Source organism: Cetorhinus maximus, chromosome 6, assembly GCF_964194155.1.
Source record: "Cetorhinus maximus chromosome 6, sCetMax3.hap1.1, whole genome shotgun sequence".
Classification (NCBI taxonomy): domain Eukaryota; kingdom Metazoa; phylum Chordata; class Chondrichthyes; order Lamniformes; family Cetorhinidae; genus Cetorhinus; species Cetorhinus maximus.
In genome coordinates, this window is record NC_135884.1 from 85,039,846 (window position 1) to 85,059,670 (window position 19,825).

A 19,825-nucleotide genomic window follows, 5' to 3' on the forward strand; every position below is an offset into this window, starting at 1 on the left:
TGACAAAATAATTAACTCTCTGAAGAGATTCTGAGCAGTAACAAAGCAGGAAACTGGGAAAAGTGTCCTGCAGTCAGCATCGCGGTGAAGCAGGAAACTGGGAAGAGTGTCCTGCAGTCAGCATCACAGAGAAGCAGTCTGGGAAGAGTATCCTGCAGTCAGCATCGCCGTGAAGCAGTCTGGGAAGAGTGTCCTGCAGTCAGCATCACGGTGAAGCAGTCTGGGAAGAGTGTCCTGCAGTCAGCATCACGATGAAGCAGTCTGGGAAGAGTGTCCTGCAATCAGCATCGTGGTGAAGCAGTCTGGGAAGAGTGTCCTGCAGGCAGCATCGCAGTGAAGCAGTCTGGGAAGAGTGTCCTGCAGTCAGCATCGTGGTGAAGCAGTCTGGGAAGTGTGTCCTGCAGGCAGCATCGCGGTGAAGCAGTCTGGAAAGAGTGTCCTGCAGGCAGTATCGTGGTGAAGCAGTTTGGAAAAAGTGTCTTGCGGTTAGTTCTTGTTGAAAATAACAAGAGTGACATCACAAGACAGCACGAGAGGGTGGCGGAGAGATCAGAACCAGCACGAGTGTGAGGAAGCTTCAAAAAGTGACATCAGCACAAAGGTGAGAGCTGATTGGTGAGTAGTGGGTAAGTGTCTTTCTCCAGTTTAAAATATATTAAGCTAAGGAAAGATTCTAGTTCTAGTTTTTATTTAGTGCAAAAATAATTTAACATTTTGTTTTATTGTATTTAACTTAAAGTAAGGATTTTTTTTAAAACTAGAGGCATGGCTGGGCAGCTCAGTCCCGTGTCATGTACCAACTGCAACATGTGGGAAGTCCTAGACGCTCCTTGCGCTCTGACCGACCACATGTGCAGGAAGCGCCACCAGCTGTAGCTACTTGAGCCCTGGGTTTTGGAGCTTGAGCAGCGGCTAGAGACACTGAGGTGCAACCACGAGGCTGAGTGTTTCATGGATAGCACATTTTTAGACATGGTCACCCCATAGCTTACGGGAGTGCAGACAGAGGGGGAATGAGTTACCATGAGTCAGAAGAAAGGTGCCAGGCAGGTAGTCAGGAAATCCCCAGCATCTCACCGAGAACCGTTTTTCTCTGTTGGAAAACGGTGAGAGTGACGGTTCCTCTGGGGAGTGCAGCCACACTCATGGCACTGTGAATGGCTCAGCTGCACTGGGGGGGGGGGGGGCAATAGCAGTAGAAGACTCGATAGTAAGGGGAACAGACAGGCGATTCTGTGGCCGTAGACTGACTCCAGGATGGTGTGTTGCCTCCCTGGTGCCAAGGTCATGGATGTCACTGAACGGCTGCAGGGCATTCTGAAGGGGGAGGGAAAACAGATAGAGATTGTGGTACATATTGGTACCAATGACCTAGGTAGAAAGAGGGATGAGGTCCTGCAACCAGAATTTAGGGAGCTAGGAAGATTAAAAAACAGGACCTCAAAAGTAGTAATCTCTGGATTACTTCCAGTGCTATGCGCTAGTGAGTACAGAAATAGGAGGTTAGTCCAGATGAATGTGTGGCTGGAGAGAGGGGGCAGGAGGGAGGGCTTTAGATTTCTGGGACATTGGGACCATTGCTGGGGGCAGTTGGACCTGTACAAGACGGACGGGTTGCACCTGAACCGGAATGGGACCAACGTCCTTGCGGGGAGGTTTGCTAGTACTGTTGGGGAAGGTTTAAACTAACTTGGCAGGGGGATGGGATCCTGAAAGGAGGTTCAGCAGGGGGAGATGCACAGCCAAAATTAGAAGAGAGAGCAAGTGTGTCTGGAAGGCATAGAAATTTTAGGCCAGTTAAGGCATAAGGGAGTTTGGCAAGGTTGGATAGTACGTATTTTAATGCAAGGAGTCTGACAAATAAAGCAGATGAGTTGAGGGCACAAATTAACACATGGAAGTATGATGTCATTGCTGTCACAGAGAGATAGTTGAGAGGGGGCAGGATTGGCAGCTCACTATTCCAGGTTTTTAGGGTCTTCAGGCAAGACAGGGAAGGAGGTAAAATAGGAGGGGGTATCGCAATATTGATTAAGGAATCAATTACAGCAGTAAGGAGGGATGACATCTTAGAAGGCTCCTCAAAAGAAACCATATGGGTAGAACTTAAAATCAAAAAAAGGAGCAACCACATTGCTGGGAGTGTGCTATAGGCCACCAACTCAGTCAGAGAGAAATAGAAGAGCAGATATGTAGGCAAGTTTCAGAGAAGCATAAAAATAATAGGGTAGTAATAGTGGGGGATTTTGACTTCCCCAACATTAACTGAGTTAGTCATAGTGTGAAAGGTTTAGAGGGAGCGGAATTCTTAAAATGCATTCAGGAGAGCTTTTTAAGTCAGTACGTAGAAGGTCCTACAAGAGAGGGGGCGATCCTGGACTTAACTTTAGGGGATAAAGCTGGCCAAGTGGTAGAGGTATCAGTGGGTGAGCATTTTGCAGGTAGTGATCATAACTCTGTTAGATTCAAGGTTGTTATGGAAAAGGACAAGGATGGGCCAGAAATCAGAGTTCTATATTGGGGGAAGGCCGATTTTAATAAGATCAGATATGATTTGGCCAGAGTGGACAGGGAGCAGCTACTTTTAGGTAAATCTGCGTCAGAGCAGTGGGACTCTTTCAAGAAGGAAATAGGGAGAGTACAGGGCCAACATGTTGCAGTGAAGACAACGGGTGGGACCAACAAATCCAGGGAACCCTGCATGTCGAGGGATATACAGGATTGGATAAAGAGAAAAAGGGAGGCTTATGGCAGATACCGAGGGCTCAAAACAGTGGAAGCCCTAGAGGAGTATAGAATGTGTAGGGGGGAGCTTAAAAAGGAAATTAGGAGAGCGCAAAGGGGACATGAAAAAACATTGGCAGGTAAAATAAAGGAAAATCCAAAGTTATTTTACAAGTACATTAAGAGTAAGAGGATAACTAGGGAAAGAGTAGGGCCCATTAAGGACTATAGTGGTAATTTATGTGTGGAGCCGAAAGACGTAGGTAGGGTTCTAAATGAATACTTTGTGTCGGTGTTCACAAGTGAGGGGGACGATGTGGGTATGGAAATCAAGCAGGACTATGATATAATTAAAGAAATTAGCATAGAAAGGGAGGAGGTTCTAAGTGGTCTGGCAGGCTTAAAAGTAGATAAATCTCCAGGCCCGGATGAAATGTATCCCAGGCTGCTGAGTGAGGCAAGGAAGGAGATAGCAGAGGCACTGGCAATAATTTTCAATACCTCTCTGGCCACAGCAGAGGTGCCAGAGGACTGGAGGACAGCCAATGCGGTACCGTTATTCAAGAAGAGAGGAAGGGATAAACCAGAGAACTACAGGCCAGTCAGTCTAACCTCAGTGGTGGGGAAACAATTGGAAGCAATTCTGAGGGACAGAATTAATCTACACTTGGAGAGGCAGGGATTAATCAAGGACAGTCAGCATGGTTATGTTAAGGGGAGGTCATGTCTGACCAATTTGTTTGAATTTTTCAGAGGTGACGAGGTGTGTAGATGTGGGCAATGCATTTGATGTAGTCTGCTTGGACTTCAGCAAGGCTTTTGATAAGGTCCCGCATGGGAGACTAATAATGAAGTTAAGAGCCCATGGGATCCAAGGCAATTTGGCAAATTGGATCCAGGTTCGGCTGAGCAGCAGGAAGCAGAAGGTGATGGTCGAGGGGTGTTTTTGTGACTGGGTGTCTGTGCCCAGTGGGGTTCAACAGGGATCGGTGTTGGGTCCCTTGCTGTTTGTATATATAAATGATTTAGGCTTGAATGTAGGAGGGTTGATCACTAAGTTCATGGATGACACGAAAATTGGTGGGGTGGTAAATAGTGAGGAGGATAGCCTTAGATTACAGGAGGATATAGACAGGCTGGTCAGATGAGCTGATCAGTGGTAGATGGAATTTAATCCAGATAAGTGTGAGGTGATGCACTTGGGCAGGACCAACAAGGCACAGGAATACATGATGAATGGTAGGACCCTGGGAAGTACTGAGGATCAGAGGGACCTTGGTGTGCACGTCCACCGGTCCATTAAGGTAGCGGGACAGGTAGATAAGGTGGTTAAGAAGGCATATGGGATACTTGCCTTTATTAGCCGAGGCATAGAATATAAGAGCAGGGAGGTTATGATGGAACTGTATAAAACACTGGTTAGGCCACAGCTAGAGTACTGCGTGCAGTTCTGGAATCCACATGATAGGAAGGATGTGATTGCACTATAGAGAGTGCAGAGGAGATTTACCAGGATGTTGCCTGGGCTGGAGAGTTTTAGTTATAAGTAGAGATTGGATAGACTGGGGTTATTTTTCCTGGAGCAGAGGAGATTGAGAGGGGACATGATTGAGGTGTATAAAATTATGAGGGGAAGACAGGAAGGAACTTTTCCCCTTAGTGGAGGGATCAATAACCAGGGGGCATAGATTTAAGTGATGCGGCAGGAGGTTTACAGGGGGTGTGAGGAAGAATTTTTTCACCCAGAGGGTGGTGGGAATCTGGAACTCACTGCCTGAAAGGGTGGTAGAGGCAGCAGCCCTCATAACATTTAAGAAGTATTTGGATGTGCACTTGCGATGCCATGACATACAAGGCCATTGTCCTAGTGCTGGAAAATAGGATTAGAATAGTCGGGTACTTGTTTGACCGGTGCAGTCTCGATGGGCTGAAGGGCCTTTTTCTGTGCTGTGGACCTCTATAACTCAGAGAGAGGCAGGACAATAAAATGAATGACCACACAGAGAGCAGAGGCTTCTCAGCCCCAGCAATGGATCTGACAATTGGAAGACAGCCATTCTCTTTGCAAACCCTCTGGGGTTTAGCTTACTCATGCAGCGCGTTCCAAATGCTGGAGATCAACCAAGATCATCTTCACTTGCACCTTGGTCCTAGATGATTATTTTTCCCCCAAGCAGCTAAGAATTATTAGACTGTTTCACCCCATTTATCTGCTTCTTGGGTCATGACAAACCACAAAATAGTTTCTCAGCCCTGATTAAATGCATGTCACTTCCAACGTTCCTTTCCAAGATCAATCCTCTACCCCAACATTCTCTCTCACAAAATAAAAAGGCCGCATACCATAGCACTTTGACAGGATAACTCCACACAGCAATAGGTGACAGCAGATACTTGTATGCAGGGTCCATACTTTGCCTCCAGCAAACCTCAATTCTGCACAGTACCCTTACCTTGCAACAAAAATCACTAACTTCCACCAAAAACAGCAAGGTATCAAGGAAGTCTGCCATTCAATTATAATAAGCAGCAGATGTGAATGAATCATACCTTTTGAGTCAGAAAGTTGCATTTTCAAGTCCCACTTCAGGGACTTGGACAAAAAATCTAGGCTGACACTTCCAATTCAGACTTTCAGATGAGATGTTAAACCGAAGCCACGTCTCCCCTCTCAGGTGACATTCTAACAATCCTGTGGCACTATTTCGAAGAAGAACATGGCAATTACCACCTGTGTCCCATCCAACATTAATCCCTCAACCAGCAGCATAAACAGGTTACCTGGTTGTTATCTTAATGCAGTTTGTGGGATCCTGTTTGCCCAATTTGGCTGCCATGTGTCCTACATTACAACAGTGACTTCACTTCAAGAATATTTCATTGACTGTGAAACATTTTGGGATGTTCCAAGGATAGGACCCACTTACCATAACTGGACCTTGTGCTGCAGGTAGTCAGGGGCAGCACATGTAGTAGCTTTAAGCACAGAAAGCAGACTGCTTTGTCCTGGATGGTGTCAAGCTTCTTGAGTGTTGTTGGAGCTGTGCTCATCCAGATAAGTGGAGAATATTCCCTCATACTCCTGACTTGTGCCTTGTAGATGGTGAACAGGATTTGGGGAGTCAGGAGATGAGTTACTCGCCACAGGATTTCTAGCCTCTGATCTGCTTTTGTAGCCACAGTATTTATATGGCTAGTCCAGTTCAGTTTCTGGTCAATGGTAACCCCCAGGATGTTGATCGCAGGGGATTCAATGATGGTAATGCCATTGAACATCAAGGGGCGATGGTTGGATTCTCTCTTGTTGGAGATGGTCATTGCCTGATACTTGTGTGGCACGAATGTTACTTGCCACTTGTCAGCCCAAGCCTGGATATTGTCCAGGCCTTGCAACATTTGGACATGGACTGCTTCAGTATCTGAGGAGCCGCGAATGGTGAACATTGTGCAATCATCAGCGAACATCCCCACTTCTGACCTTATGATGGGAGGAAGGTCATTGATGAAGCAGCTATAAGAGCCAAGAGCGCAAACACACAAACATCCTCAGCTGAGTTCTTTGTTGCAAAAAATAACTTTTCACCACCCTTTATAAAATGACTTCCTCCATTGTGACCCAGTTTGGAGTACTCACTGTTTGTTAAGAGGAGGTATATAGGACTGAGCAGATGGTTGGCACTCATTTCCTATAGAGTACTTTAGCTGTCTTGGCACTGTCAGAAGTTCCCAGCAGTGTCTCATCACTTCTAGTAAACAAGGCTCACCACAGAAGGAAACGAACCTGGGTACACTTTAAAAGTAATGCGGCCACCTAATAAATCTCCCTGATGGGACCCACTGAATAATAACTGGTTTCCAGTCTGCAATTATGAGAGACAGTTCTAATATGGTGCCACCAATTGCATTCCAGTTAATATTCAAGGAACAAACTTCACTTTGGGGAAAGAAAAGTGCTATTTTTGTACATCTGGGTAAATTTATCAGTAACGCTAATTGGAGCTTACGAATTCATCCAGTTAACTCAGTTACAAGAGGATCTACTTTTGACCATTCAAACACCGCCTTTGTAGGAATGAAGTTGACACATAAATCATTACTACCTGATTCAAGGTGGTAAGGTAGCACTCATTGACTATGCGTCTGGTTACCAATGATCAGCAGTATGTACACATGCCTGCAGCTTGTTTCACCTAGCTGTGCATATTTACTAACATTTCTCCAGTCTCCAGAGGACTGGCACAGACCTGGGCCAGTAAGTAGATAGGCAGTTCCATAGTGGAGCTCTGTCATTTAGACTGGCTTTGGGTGGCTTTGCTATCTCCATCTGTTCCACTGCAGCTAATACAATCCTATTCCAACGTCAATTGATCTGACTGGAGACAGAATGGTTAAATCAGTGTGCAAACCTGTGGCGCTATATTAGCACTTTCACACAAATCGATTTGGCAGCTGTAAAAAGTGGCATTTACATCACATATTTCATCAGTAATTCAAAGGAATTTGACAGCAAATTCTAAAAGATGGGTTAAACAAGCAAGCTCAAAGGTGTGGACGTGAGATGGCGGCTGTCCTCAATAATATAGGCAGGGATGAGGCACACTGCTACATTGGCCAGATCTTCTGCTATGTGCAGTGGCGAATGATTCAGCTTTGGTTGCTGACGCATCGCAGGACCCTGTGGAAGTCCCAGCAAGCGCACACGCGCAGTATTTACATGGGAAGTTTAAACTTCCAATTGCCGGTTTTATCCTGCATGATTCCCTACAACAGCAGGATCAGGTGAACCACAGAGACTTGGGCTGTTTGTCCTATGCTCATCCTGGTTTTTGCACAGATTTATTTAGAGATTTTTATAGCAGATGTAAAGCCTGCTGAGCAGTGTAACTCTAAGTAAATCAGCTAGAGCATCAAAGCACAATGGCAATCACATCATTGTTGACCCCTCTCCTTGCAATGTTCACCAGCCGCCCCCTCATACCGTCTGGACAGTGTTCACCCCCTCCTGCATCATCCCACCCCCCTCCAGCATCTTCCAGAAACCCTGGCTCCTGTCCAGCCAATGTCTGAGGAGTCAGCACTGTCAGGGGAGGCTGGGGTGAGGGAGGGAGCTTGAGCATTTCTGGGGTGAGGGAGGGGATTGAGCATTGTCAGGGTGGTAAGAGAGAGCGTGAGCACGATCATGTAAGGGGTGGCTATGCAGTCTTGTTGGGGGGGGGGGGGGGGGGGTGATATCATTAAAAGCACTGCGCATCAATGAACTGAAGACAGATCTTAAGGGGCATGTCTTTAGTTCATAACGAACAAGAGGCATGGCTTTGCTGGAAGTATGCTCACCACTTGGCTTCCTGACTCTGTTCATCACTGCATCCCTGCTGAAGCTGGCACTGAAAGGTGCAAAGGCTCCAACCTAAAATGCTAAATATGAAGATTAACTCACAGCCAGCGGCTGATGCACCCTCTTCGCTGCTGACTGGAAGATCTGGGCCATTATGGTCAAAAACATTGATCGAAATCAGGCATCATAGGCCAGCTGAGGAAACAGCTTTTTTATCCCACTCATTAATCCTGAGAACATAAGTTTCCAAGCCATGGTATTTTTCATAATGTGGATCTGAAACACCACAAGGACCAGCACCATAGCGCCAGTGCCCAATAAACCCCCACCACCCCTTCACATGATCAATAGGCATATCAAATTGAGTCATTTCAGATCGGAGTGCTGGGTTCACCTGGCTTGGTACATTGCCCAGATGGCTAGTTTGAAATCTGGAAATTCCCATGAATTTACGCCAAGAGACGGACATAACCTGCAAATCAAATACACAACCCTGATAGAGGTCTTTAAGATTATTGAAGGGTTCAATAGGGATGATAAAAAGATGCTCCCAAGGGAGAACTACAGACCATAAGGATAAGACAATTACTAATAAATCTAATGGGGAATTCAGGAGAAACCTCTGTGCCCAGAGTGAAAGCTAAAAAATGACACAAGGAAGAAAGGAATGAGGGATATATTGATGAAGTTAGGTGAAGGAAGGAGGGAGGAGGCTAATATGGAGTTTCTGCGCTGTGAATATTATGTAATATTAGTCCAACGCAGTATAATAGCCCAATTAAAGTCACAGTTTAATAGAATCATAGAATGATTACAGCACAGGAGGCAGCCATTCAGTCCATCACTGCTGGCCCTCTGCAGGAGCAATTCACCTAGTGGCACTGCAGCATCTTCTCACTGTAGCCCTACACATTTTTCCTTTTCAGATAATGATCCAACTTCCTTCTGAATGCTTCGGTTGAACCTACCCCCACCACACTCTCAGGCAGTGCATTCCACATCCCAACCACTTGCTGCTTTGAAGTTTTTCCTCATGTTGCCATTGTTTCTTTTGCCAATTACCTTAAATCCTTGTCCTCTGATTCTCAATCCTTCCAATGGAAACAGTTTCTCCCTATCTACTCTTGCCAGATCCCTCATGATTTTGAATACCTCTATCAAATCCCCTCCCAACCTTCTTTTCTTCAAGGAGAACAGTTCTAACTTCTCCAATCTTTCTATGTATCTGAAGTTCCTCATCTCTGGAACCGTTCTCATAAATCTTTTCTACACCCTACCTTAATGCCTTCACACCCTTCCTGAAGTGTGATGCCCAGAACTAGACATACTACTCCAGATGAGGTTTTATATAGGTTTAATATAACCTCCTCGCTTTTGTGCTCTATGTCCTGATTAATAAAGCCTAGGATGCTGTATGCTTTATTAGCTGTACTCTCAACCTGTCCTGCCATCTTCAATGATTTATGCTCCTGCACCGTCTTTAAAATTGTATCCTTTATTTTATATTGTCTCTCTGCATTCTTCCTACCAAAATGAATCACTTCACACTTCTCTGCATTAAACACCCTAACATTCAACACAAACTGACTGTTAACGAGCACTAAAGCCGTCTCTCAGATTTACCTTGGCTGCAAATTTGCATTTCTTGCCAATGTGCTGTGGATGCTCATTAGAACAACAGCCTATATTTATATAGCACCGTTAACATAGTAGAATGTCTCAAGGTGCTTTACAGAGAAAAAAATCAGACATTGAGCCACTTTAGGCGATATTAGGGCAGGTGACCAAAAGCTGGATCAAAGGAGTAGGTTTTAATGAGAATTGCGAAGAAGGAAAGAAATAAAGAGGCAGAGTTTATAGAGGGAATTCAGAGTTTAGGGTAATTTAGCTTATTATTAATTTCACACAATTACACTGAAGTCCTATTGTGGCCTAGCAGGCAAAAGTCCTGAAACCTAATGGTACCAGGCTCAAATCTAAGATCAGAAGCATGAAACAGAGAGGACATCATGATCTAGTTCTCGCAGCTAAGAGTGGTTACAGAGCATACTAGTGCCACAGGGGACTGGTACACTTAAGCTGCCATTTGCTCAATAGCAAAGATCAAGGGATAAAGAGAAAGCTTTGCCCTCTTTGGAGCAAGGGATGGCAATAACTGTGGATCAAGAGCTAGACATTGCATGTTAAATACTTGGGCGGAGGTGGGGGTGGGGGGGAATAAAGGCTTTAATTCATGGCTCGGTTTAGAATACCCGTAAAATGAATAGTTTTATTTGACTGATCCTTCAATATGTTTCGATGGATTAAATTAACTTCAAAGGAGTCTAATTCGTCACTCAGTGGCTGTGGCTGGAAAATATTTAATCTGTTTAAGACGTGATAGAGAGAAAGAGAGAGAGAGGAAAATAGTTGTCCTCTTTTGACAGCCTTCATCATCTGCCACTGTCAAAACTTTACAGACTCATTTAGCAAAAGTCGCTCTGTCAAAACATTTCAAGGTGTTTCAAATAAACCCATTCAGATAAGACCGGGGAAAATGGCCTGCATTGACTAATGGAGTTTTAAAGCTTTGCGTTTTAACTACTTTTTTAAGTCTGCTTTTGAGATTATTGTCCCATACATCCTGACATGGTGACCAATGATTTCTAACTTCTTCCCAATGCACAATCCAAAGCAGCAAGCAAAGATAGTTAAATTTACAAAGGAGCTCTATAGGGTAGATGTAGAGAAAGCATGTCAATTCATGAGAGTCCAAAATTAGGAACCATAAATATAAGATAGCTACTAATAAATTCTGTGAGGAATTCTGAAGGAATATATTTACCCAGAGATTGTAAGAATGTGGAACTCGCCACCAAAGGGAGTAGTTGAAGTGAATAGCATAGATACATTTAAGGAGAAGCTAGATAAGCAAATGAGGGAAAAAGGAATAGAAGGATATGCTAGTTGGGTTGGATTAAGTAGGGCGAGAGGAGACTTCTCTGGACCTTAACCAGCAGCTATGTCAATTGGGCTGAATGGTCTGTGTTTCTGTGCTGTAAATTCTATGTAATTCTAATGTACAAGTATTCTGAATTCTGTTTACAAGCTAGTTATACTCCAGCTGTCACGCCAACGTAAAGTAGTGCTCAATGCCCACTGACACTAAAGGAATAATGTAACGCTGGAACCAGGTCAGTCATCTAACTGCATCCTGCATAATGCCAAATAGTGCAGGATCCTCTTTAGTTACCCCACCTCCTAAAGCAGGCCTCACAAATTTGGGCTTCACACCACGTGCACTGTAGCTGCAGACCACATGGAAGCTATTCAAGATTTCATTTTAAATTCTTTCAATGCTGGAAAAGTGCCCATGTGCCAGCAGACACAGATTAAAATATAACTGGTCAGCAAACACCTTGTGCCCACATACAGTGCCCATCACTGGGTAGAGAAACTACTGCACTCCCCAGATCTATTGCAGTATAATTTCACCATTTAAGTTCAGGAAATGATAAAATTAAAATCCACTCTCTTCAAAATGGCCTAGTTTTTGCCAAGTACAGCTGAAGCTTCAGGTTTGTCAACATTTAAATCCAGTCAAAATGAGTACATCAGTGTCCATTTTTGAATAATGTAAATTTTGATTCTACGATTTAAACATTCTACATTTAAATAGCTTTACCACATCTTTCAGAGGTGACCACGGAACAAATTACATTATGCAATGAGTGTTATGTGGGCAACTATGGCAACCATTTTGCATGCAGCAAGATCCAAAATAACAGTGGCCAGAAAAACGAGCAGTTAGGGTTTTTCCTGGCGGTGTGGTGAGGGAGGAATATTCATCTTGACACAAACTCCTGTTATTTGGTGGGAAAGGGTATCAAGGAGTTAAGTCAGGTAAATGGGGTTGAGGCTTAGGTCAGCCATGATCTAATTGAACGGCAGTACAATTAGCAGCTCAAGGGGCTGAATGGCCTAGGCCTGTTTCTATATTCCTAACACCATGCTCTTCAAATTCTGCCACCGGATCTTGAAAACCCAACTCATGAAGGGGTTGCTGAATAATACAGAATTGCCTCTGTACTACAATGAAGTAGCAGACAAATTACCCACTCAGGTCTTGGGGTGGGGCTTCAAAACCATGACTGACCCATACCATGCTTTCACATTCAAGACCTTCAAATGCAGCCTTGACTAGAGAAATTAAAAAGCTTCTCAAACAACTAAGAGGGATCTTCACCAGACATCCCATTCCTTAACTGACCCGAGTCAATAAATTAAATATGCTCAGAATTGGGCAAAATTGGCAATCCCAGTTTGCAGGGTGCCTGCTGTAGAAAAAGGATTAAAAGCACACAGGTGAACTGAGGTTGCTGTGCTGTGACAGAATGGTGGGGATATTACTCCATATCTAGCCTGTGATTAAGTGGCCAGGAAGCGCATGATGCCAATATTGAGTGCTAAAAGTGAAAAAAAACATGCTTGTACCTCAGCAATAACATCCCGCATCTAGATCAGCGCAAATATGACTACCAGTAAAAGCACCAAACATAAATCTGCACTGTGCACACTCCCTTTTGGAGAATATACACTTCAACAATTACCTAGGCACTTGGCTGCCTCTAACAGAATTGGTTTCAGTTTCTCCATTAAACCAGTCTTGAACCCTCAATATTTTTTCATCCAAGACTGATGCTGACTATCAATATGTTCAGAGGGTCTGCATGAGCCACAATCAAGGGTCACATAGAATGGTAAAAAACACTATAGAAATGCCCTCTCTTTTATCATGGCTGTCAATCCTGATGTGTCTTCTGAGTCAACAAATTTCAAATTCCCAAACGATTTAAGTACCTGACTGAAGCCACCAAGCTAGATTCTCTAAAATTATCCTTGGCAGTTAGTGACATGAGACCTGAGATGAACCTGAGTGCAAGCGTACGATAGGAATGAGAAAACTGGCCCCTGGGATCAGTCATCGACTTGGCCTGACCTCAACCCAAACTCAGCTCAATGACGATCAATTCAGGAATTCCATTTTTTAAACTCATTCTTTCACAAGATAATCTGGTGCAGCAACAAAGTAAGGTCTCTATACGGGTTCACATTTTTTGGGGAAAACTGTGTGTAGAAAAAAAATGGCAAATTCTGCCAGAAATCCAAGCTGAAGCAAGCTAATTAAATCATGCTTGGGGCCTATCCCACTGGAAGCAGTGAACAGCAGGCAACTGTTAGCTTTTAGTCAAGTATTTAGACTTGCACCATGTTTGGTACTATAACAAAACAGAATTTTGCATTTTGTTTTACCAAAACAGCTGCTGGAGTCTAAAGTTCTGATTTAAATTGCTAATGGTTGCACCTGTAAGTAACTGGTGGTGTCTGTAATTTGAATGAGCCAGCACTCGCGCCAGTGTCAAGACATTTTAAAATTCTGACCCTGGTTTTCAAATTCCTCCATGGCCCTTCCCCATCTCTGTAACCTTCCCCAGCTGCACAGGGGGTCAATAGCTCTGCGCTCCTTCAATTTTGGGCACTTGTGTCTTCCCGATTTTCATTGCTCAATCATTGGTGGCTGTGCCGTTAGCTGTCTGGGCCCCAAGTTCTGGAATTCCCTCCTTAAAAACTACCACTTTGACCAAACTTTTTGTCATCTGTCCTAATATCTTGTGATATGGTGTGGTGTCCAATTTTGTTTGATAATGTTTTTGTGAAGTGCTTGCTGACATTTTACTACATCAAAAGCACTTTATAAATACAAGTGACTGTTGTTGCTGTTATCTGGAAGCTTATCACTGTGGTTTGGATTTTAGACGCAAATGGAGATTCCTGCATATTTGGCCACGGGAACTTTCAGCTGTAAATGGTTATAATATTTGAATGTAATATCAATTTTTTTATAAAAATCAAACTTTGAGAATAAAGTTCAAAGGAGTTTTCAGTTTAGAAACACCCTCTGATTTCTGGAGCGCCCCATCACAATTCAATTTTCATGTGCGCCCAAAAATAAAATCAGAATTACTTTTTAAACCTGAAATTCATTCAAAGGATAACTTACTCATGGTGCATTATCTTTGTGCATTTTATATATTACACTTTATAACATTTTTCACTTTGTTTTCCTAATTCTAAATGTATTGCAATTTGACTCAATGCAAAGATGCTCATTCCACATAGATTATTTTTATTAATTCTGTTTTACTTATGTTGCTCAAGTTACTGAATATCTCATTTTTAAGCACAAAGAAATTATTGAATTACCAGGACTATTTAGTATAGCTCATAACCTGATTTTGTTTGGTATTGTAATGCAGAATTACTTTAAATTTAGTGAGTTGAATAAGGCAGGCGGAATCGTTATTAATCCTCAGGTCACACGACCTCTGCAAGAAATGATTAGTAAATCAAACAGCTTCCAGACTGTAGGGGGCAATGAGGTAACAGCCCAAAACTGTTAACAAGGGCCTTTAACATGTAAAGCACAGGACATTTTTTCATAAACCCAGAGTCCTCCGAGTCAGTGCTCACCTCATCTGACTCATCAGAAAGTGTCTTCAGCAACATGGGAAAGAGGCTGTCTGTGTGCCGGAACATCTGAAACGTAAATAAGGATTCTGTTAGGATGTTTATCGACAATTTTTATGGTCAAAATATGTACACTACAATTCCAGTTCTGCAACAAGGTTAAACTTGCATTGAAGCAAAAAAACTGCAGATGCTGGAAATCCAAAACAAAAATAAAAATACCTGGAAAAACTCAGCAGGTCTGACAGCATCTGCGGAGAGGAACACAATTAACGTTTCGAGTCCGTATAACTCTTCAACAGAACTAAGGAAAAATAGAAAAGAGGTGAAATATAAGCTGGTTTAAGGGGGGTGGGTGGGACAGGTAGAGCTCGATAGAGGGCCAGTGATAGGTGGGGATTGCCAAAAGATGTCAAAGACAAAAGGACAAAGAGGTGTTGAAGGTGGTGATATTATCTAAGGAATGTGCTAATAGATGACATTAAGGGTAGAAAGCAGGACGAGCAAGGTACAGATAGCCCTAGTGGGGGTGGGGTGAGGGGGGGGATCGAAATAGTCTAAAAGGTAGAGATAAAACAATGGATGGAAATACATTTAAAAATAATGGAAATAGGTGGGAAAAGAAAAATCTAAATAAATTATTGGAAAAAAGGGGAGATCGGAAAGGGAGTGGGGATGGAGGAGAGATTTCATGATCTAAAATTGTTGAACTCAATATTCAGTCCAGAAGACTCAACGCAAACTGGAGGAACAGCACCTCATCTTCCGACTAGGCACTTTACAGCCTTCCGGACTGAATATTGAGTTCAACAATTTTAGATCATGAAATCTCTCCTCCATCCCCACTCCCTTTCCGATCCCGCCTTTTTTCCAATAATTTATTTAGATTTTTCTTTTCCCACCTATTTCCATTATTTTTAAATGTATTTCCATCCATTGTTTTATCTCTACCTTTTAGCCTATTTCGATCCCTTCCCCCCACCCCACCCCCACTAGGGCTATCTGTACCTTGCTCGTCCTGCTTTCTACCCTTAATTAGCACATTCCTTTAGATAATATCACCACCTTCAACACCTCTTTGTCCTTTTGTCTATGACATCTTTTGGCTACCTCCACCTATCACTGGCCGTCTATCCAGCTCTACCTGTCCCACCCCCGCTTAAACCAGCTTATACTTCACCTCTTTTCTATTTTTTCTTAGTTCTGTTGAAGGGTCACACGAACTCGAAACGTTAATTGTGTTCCTCTCCGCAGATGCTGTCAGACCTGCTGAGTTTTTCCAGGTATTTCTATTTTTGTTTTAAATTTGTATTGTTTGCTTCAGGCACTCAGACTAAGCTGACATCAAACCAAAGCACAGTACAACCCCATGCCTCAGTTGGAGCCCCATTCCACCAAGACTACAACTACAGTATAAATTGTCATTGGGAGGGAAGGGCAGTGAAAGTAACAGGAGCGAGTTTCCACAGTGCATCCTGTAGATTATACAGAATGTAGGCACAGTGTACCAGTGATGGAGAGGATTATAAATCCAGTGGGAGGAACATGGATCAAGCGACTGCTCTGTCCTGGATGATTCTTCATGAGCAAATCTTACTTCCAGAAGCCAAAAGAATAGCAAGGTTTGGAAATTTTAAAAATTATGCTTTTCTGGGATGAAGTAGAAGGAGGGGAGAAAGGGAGAAAGACAGAGATTCACGTGATCTGAAAATAGTAGAACCTGATAGTGAAACTGAAAAAAATTAACAATGCTCCACAGTTTAGACTTTGATCACCAAAATTTATTCAAATTGAAAAAGCATTGGCAATGATACTTTGCACATTTGCAGGAATACAACCACATGTAAAAAGAACATCTGGACCCAGCAATTGAGCTTTCCCAGGAGAAGAATCAGCTCTGAGCGGCTAAAGCAAAGAAAGGAAAATACCACTGAACTGTCAGGGGGAACAGGTCTACTTTCCTAAGTCTGCACCAAAAGAGCATGATGCCCTCCAACCAAAGCTTTTTGCACTTCTTAGAGAATATTTTCACTGCAAATTTTAGTAAGAAGTTTCCAGTGTTCAGCATTTAATATTTATAATCCATAATTAAAAAAGAATTTGCATTTATATAGCACCTTTGATGGCCTCAGGACATCCCAAAGTGCTTTACAGCCAAATGAAATACTAACTGAAATGTAGTCACTGTTATATAGAAAACGTGGCAGCCAATTTGTGCACAGCAAGCTCCCATAAACAGCTAATGTGTTAATGCCAGGTAATCTGTTTTAGTGATGTTGGTTGAAGGATAAACATTGACCAGAACATCACGAAAACTCCCCTTTTCTTCACAATAGTGCTGCAGGGTCTTTTATGCCCACCTGAGAAGGCGGACAGGACCTAGTTCTAACACCTCTGACAGCAGCTGTGACCATGTAGCACAATCATGTTATGTTATATGGAACATGGTACATATGTGCAGAAACATAACTCTTAATTAATGTGTAGTGATGAGTTAAGTTTTGGTAGACCCCATCGTTCACACATTTGCATTTCACTTCCATTTTCATATTCTCCTACAATGTATTTGAACCATTCAACATGAAGTTCCACATTCTTTAACAATAAGAATACACCAGATTTATTTTTCCCCTTAAAACCAGCTTTAAGATAATTCGGCAATTTCAACTCAAGACTGTACTTACTGTATTGTGGCAGGAAATGTGGTTTGCAAATTCAGCAACAGGTCAACTATTTCATATCTCAGAATTAAGCTCATTTTCATCTTTGTGCAGTGATAATGATGTCTATTTCTCTGCCAGACTGAGCTAGAATTGCTCAAAGGTTCAATAGTCCTGCTGTTAAATGTTTCATGGGAATTTCAAATCAAATTAAACTGACAAGCAATTCAACTTATTGAAGGATTAACCTTTTAATTACAGGCCCCATTCTGGCTCTTTCGCTGACAATGCAATTTAAATGCAACTAAGGGCCGTATAAAGCAAAGGAAATCAAGCTAAGGGAAAGGATTGAGGTTTGAGGCTGCTTATCTCAACTCGAGCATCATTACGTCTCCACAGACGCATGTTCAAAGGATGCACTTTTATTTTTTTTTGAAAAATATACTTTATTCATAAAATATCTAGAAGAACATTCCAAACCATTTCAAAATCACCATCACAAAAGTACAATCAGATTCAACTTTTACAACATGTATCACAAGGTGCATCAATACAATCAATGAATATTATAATCATTGGTGGTGAGAAAGGCCCTCCCCGTCAGATCCTTCCTACACGCCAGGAGTCTCACACCCTCTGCACGTTGCCCTCGAGGTGACTGTGGTGGGGATGAGACCGTTGTTCACCTCCTTGTGGATTATGCCTTTGCAAAGAAGGTCTGGAGAGAGATGCAGTGGTTTCTGTCGAGGTTCATCCCGAGCAGTTCTGTGACACAGGACTCTGTGCTCTACGGGCTGTTCCCAGGGACACACACCAAGACAAACATCAACTGCAGCTGGAGGATCATCAACTTGGTGAAAGACGCTCTTTGGTCTGCCCGAAACTTGTTGGTCTTCCAGCGCAAAGAGTTGTCCCCGACCAAGTGTTGCAGACTGGCACATTCCAAAGTCCAGGACTACGTGCTGAGGGACGCACTAAAACTTGGGCCGCAATGGGGAAAGGTCGCTGTCTAAGACCTTTCTGCCACAGAGCACCGAGGGGCTGGGAACTGTTGAGAGCCCCTCGGGCTGTACAGCTCAAAATGAATGCATGTAGTGAATACTAAGAGTATTATAAATGTATTGAAGCACCTCAGAGTGCAACGTGATGTATGTTGATAACTCCAATACCTGTCTGATTGTCTGCATTGACCAGATTGAAATGATTGTAATATTCATTGATTGTATTGATGCATCTTGTGATACATGTTGTAAAAGGATGCACTTTTATTAGTTAATGACAGCTCTCCAGAGGAATCAATCTTTGGCATAGTTTCTACCCTGTTTTTGTGACACTTCAGTCAGAGCACACACATCTCATTTATAACCCAGTTCTGGGTTAATTAAGCTACATTTTGTCACAAGGCAGTAAAGCACGGAGGGACTGAATGTCATCAATTATAGCAGATCCTTGCAATTGCTTTGTGTGTTGGACTGATTAGCTACAAAGCCTCAAGCTTTGGACACTTCTAACATGAATGAAGTCATCAAAGATATTTGAATAATGTATCAATTTGGTCCAATGAGCAACACTCTTACCTCTAAATTAGCCAGTTATGAGTTCAAAGTTCCACTACAGACCAGGACAAGTAATTCAGGCTGACACTTCAGTACAGTACTGAGGGAGTGCTGCACTGTTGGGCATATTGTCTTTGAGCTGAGGCCACCCGAGGCCCTGTCTGCCAGCTCAGGTGGATATAGAATATTCCATGGCTCAAATCAAAAGAAATGCAGAGTGCTCGGCCCGGTAACCTAACCAACATTCTACTCTCATTCATCACCATCAGAAACAGATCATCCAAGTACTACGTTAAAGGAAGCTATATCAATGCAAGTTGGTGGTGATGACGAGGTGCAAGATTTCAGGTTTTGATCAGAATCTTAGATGTTCTGTGGAAGGAGGACAGAATCAGAAGTGACTGACCGTCCAGAACTTCAAAGCTGGTGTCACTGTGTCAAGTTGATCCTGTGGGAGGAAGAGATGTTCGCAGGGTAGGTCTAAAAACCTAATGGTATTTGTAGTCAAGTGTCCAGGTAGCTCACTGTCCCTGAAGGGAAGTGGGGAGGGGTGGTTGGGCAGATCATACCCCTGCCACATTCATCAGTCTGGTGCTGTTATTTCGACCTGGACCAATAAGGGACAGCAGAGAAAGCAGCAAGGTGAGTGAAGCTCATCCTCAGACCTGACAGGAACTGAAACAGATCACAAAACTTAACCTACTTTCAATTATTACCACAAACACAGGAAATGAGAAGAACTTTATCCTGGACAAAGCAAAGATAACTTCACCTTGAATTAAACTGTACAAGGCCCTTGCTCAGAAGGGCAGGGTTGACAGTAGAAACATCAGGAAAACAGCAGAGGAAATGCATGGAAATCATAGAACCTTACAGTATAGGAGGCCATTCAGCCCATCACACCTCTGCTGATTCGTTGAAAGAGGTACCAATTAGTCTCATTCCTCTGCTCCCTCCCAAATGTCTGGGGTTGAGAAACTTATCAGCCATGATTGAATGGCGGAGCAGACTCGATGGGCTGAATGGCCTAATTTCTGCTCCTA

The 19,825-nt window shown here is 43.0% G+C and overlaps 1 protein-coding gene across 3 annotated transcripts in view; it reads right to left on the reverse strand.

The window, feature by feature from the left end:
• The window catches only part of vac14 (vac14 homolog (S. cerevisiae)), a 353,410-nt gene that overhangs the window by 237,835 nt on the left and 95,750 nt on the right, over window positions 1–19,825 (reverse strand). For all 3 annotated transcript variants that reach the window (XM_078543974.1, XM_078543973.1, XM_078543975.1), the window contains exon 13: window positions 14,570–14,635. In XM_078543974.1, coding sequence (XP_078400100.1) covers window positions 14,570–14,635 — 66 coding nt within the window. The remainder of the gene's footprint in view (window positions 1–14,569; window positions 14,636–19,825) is intronic.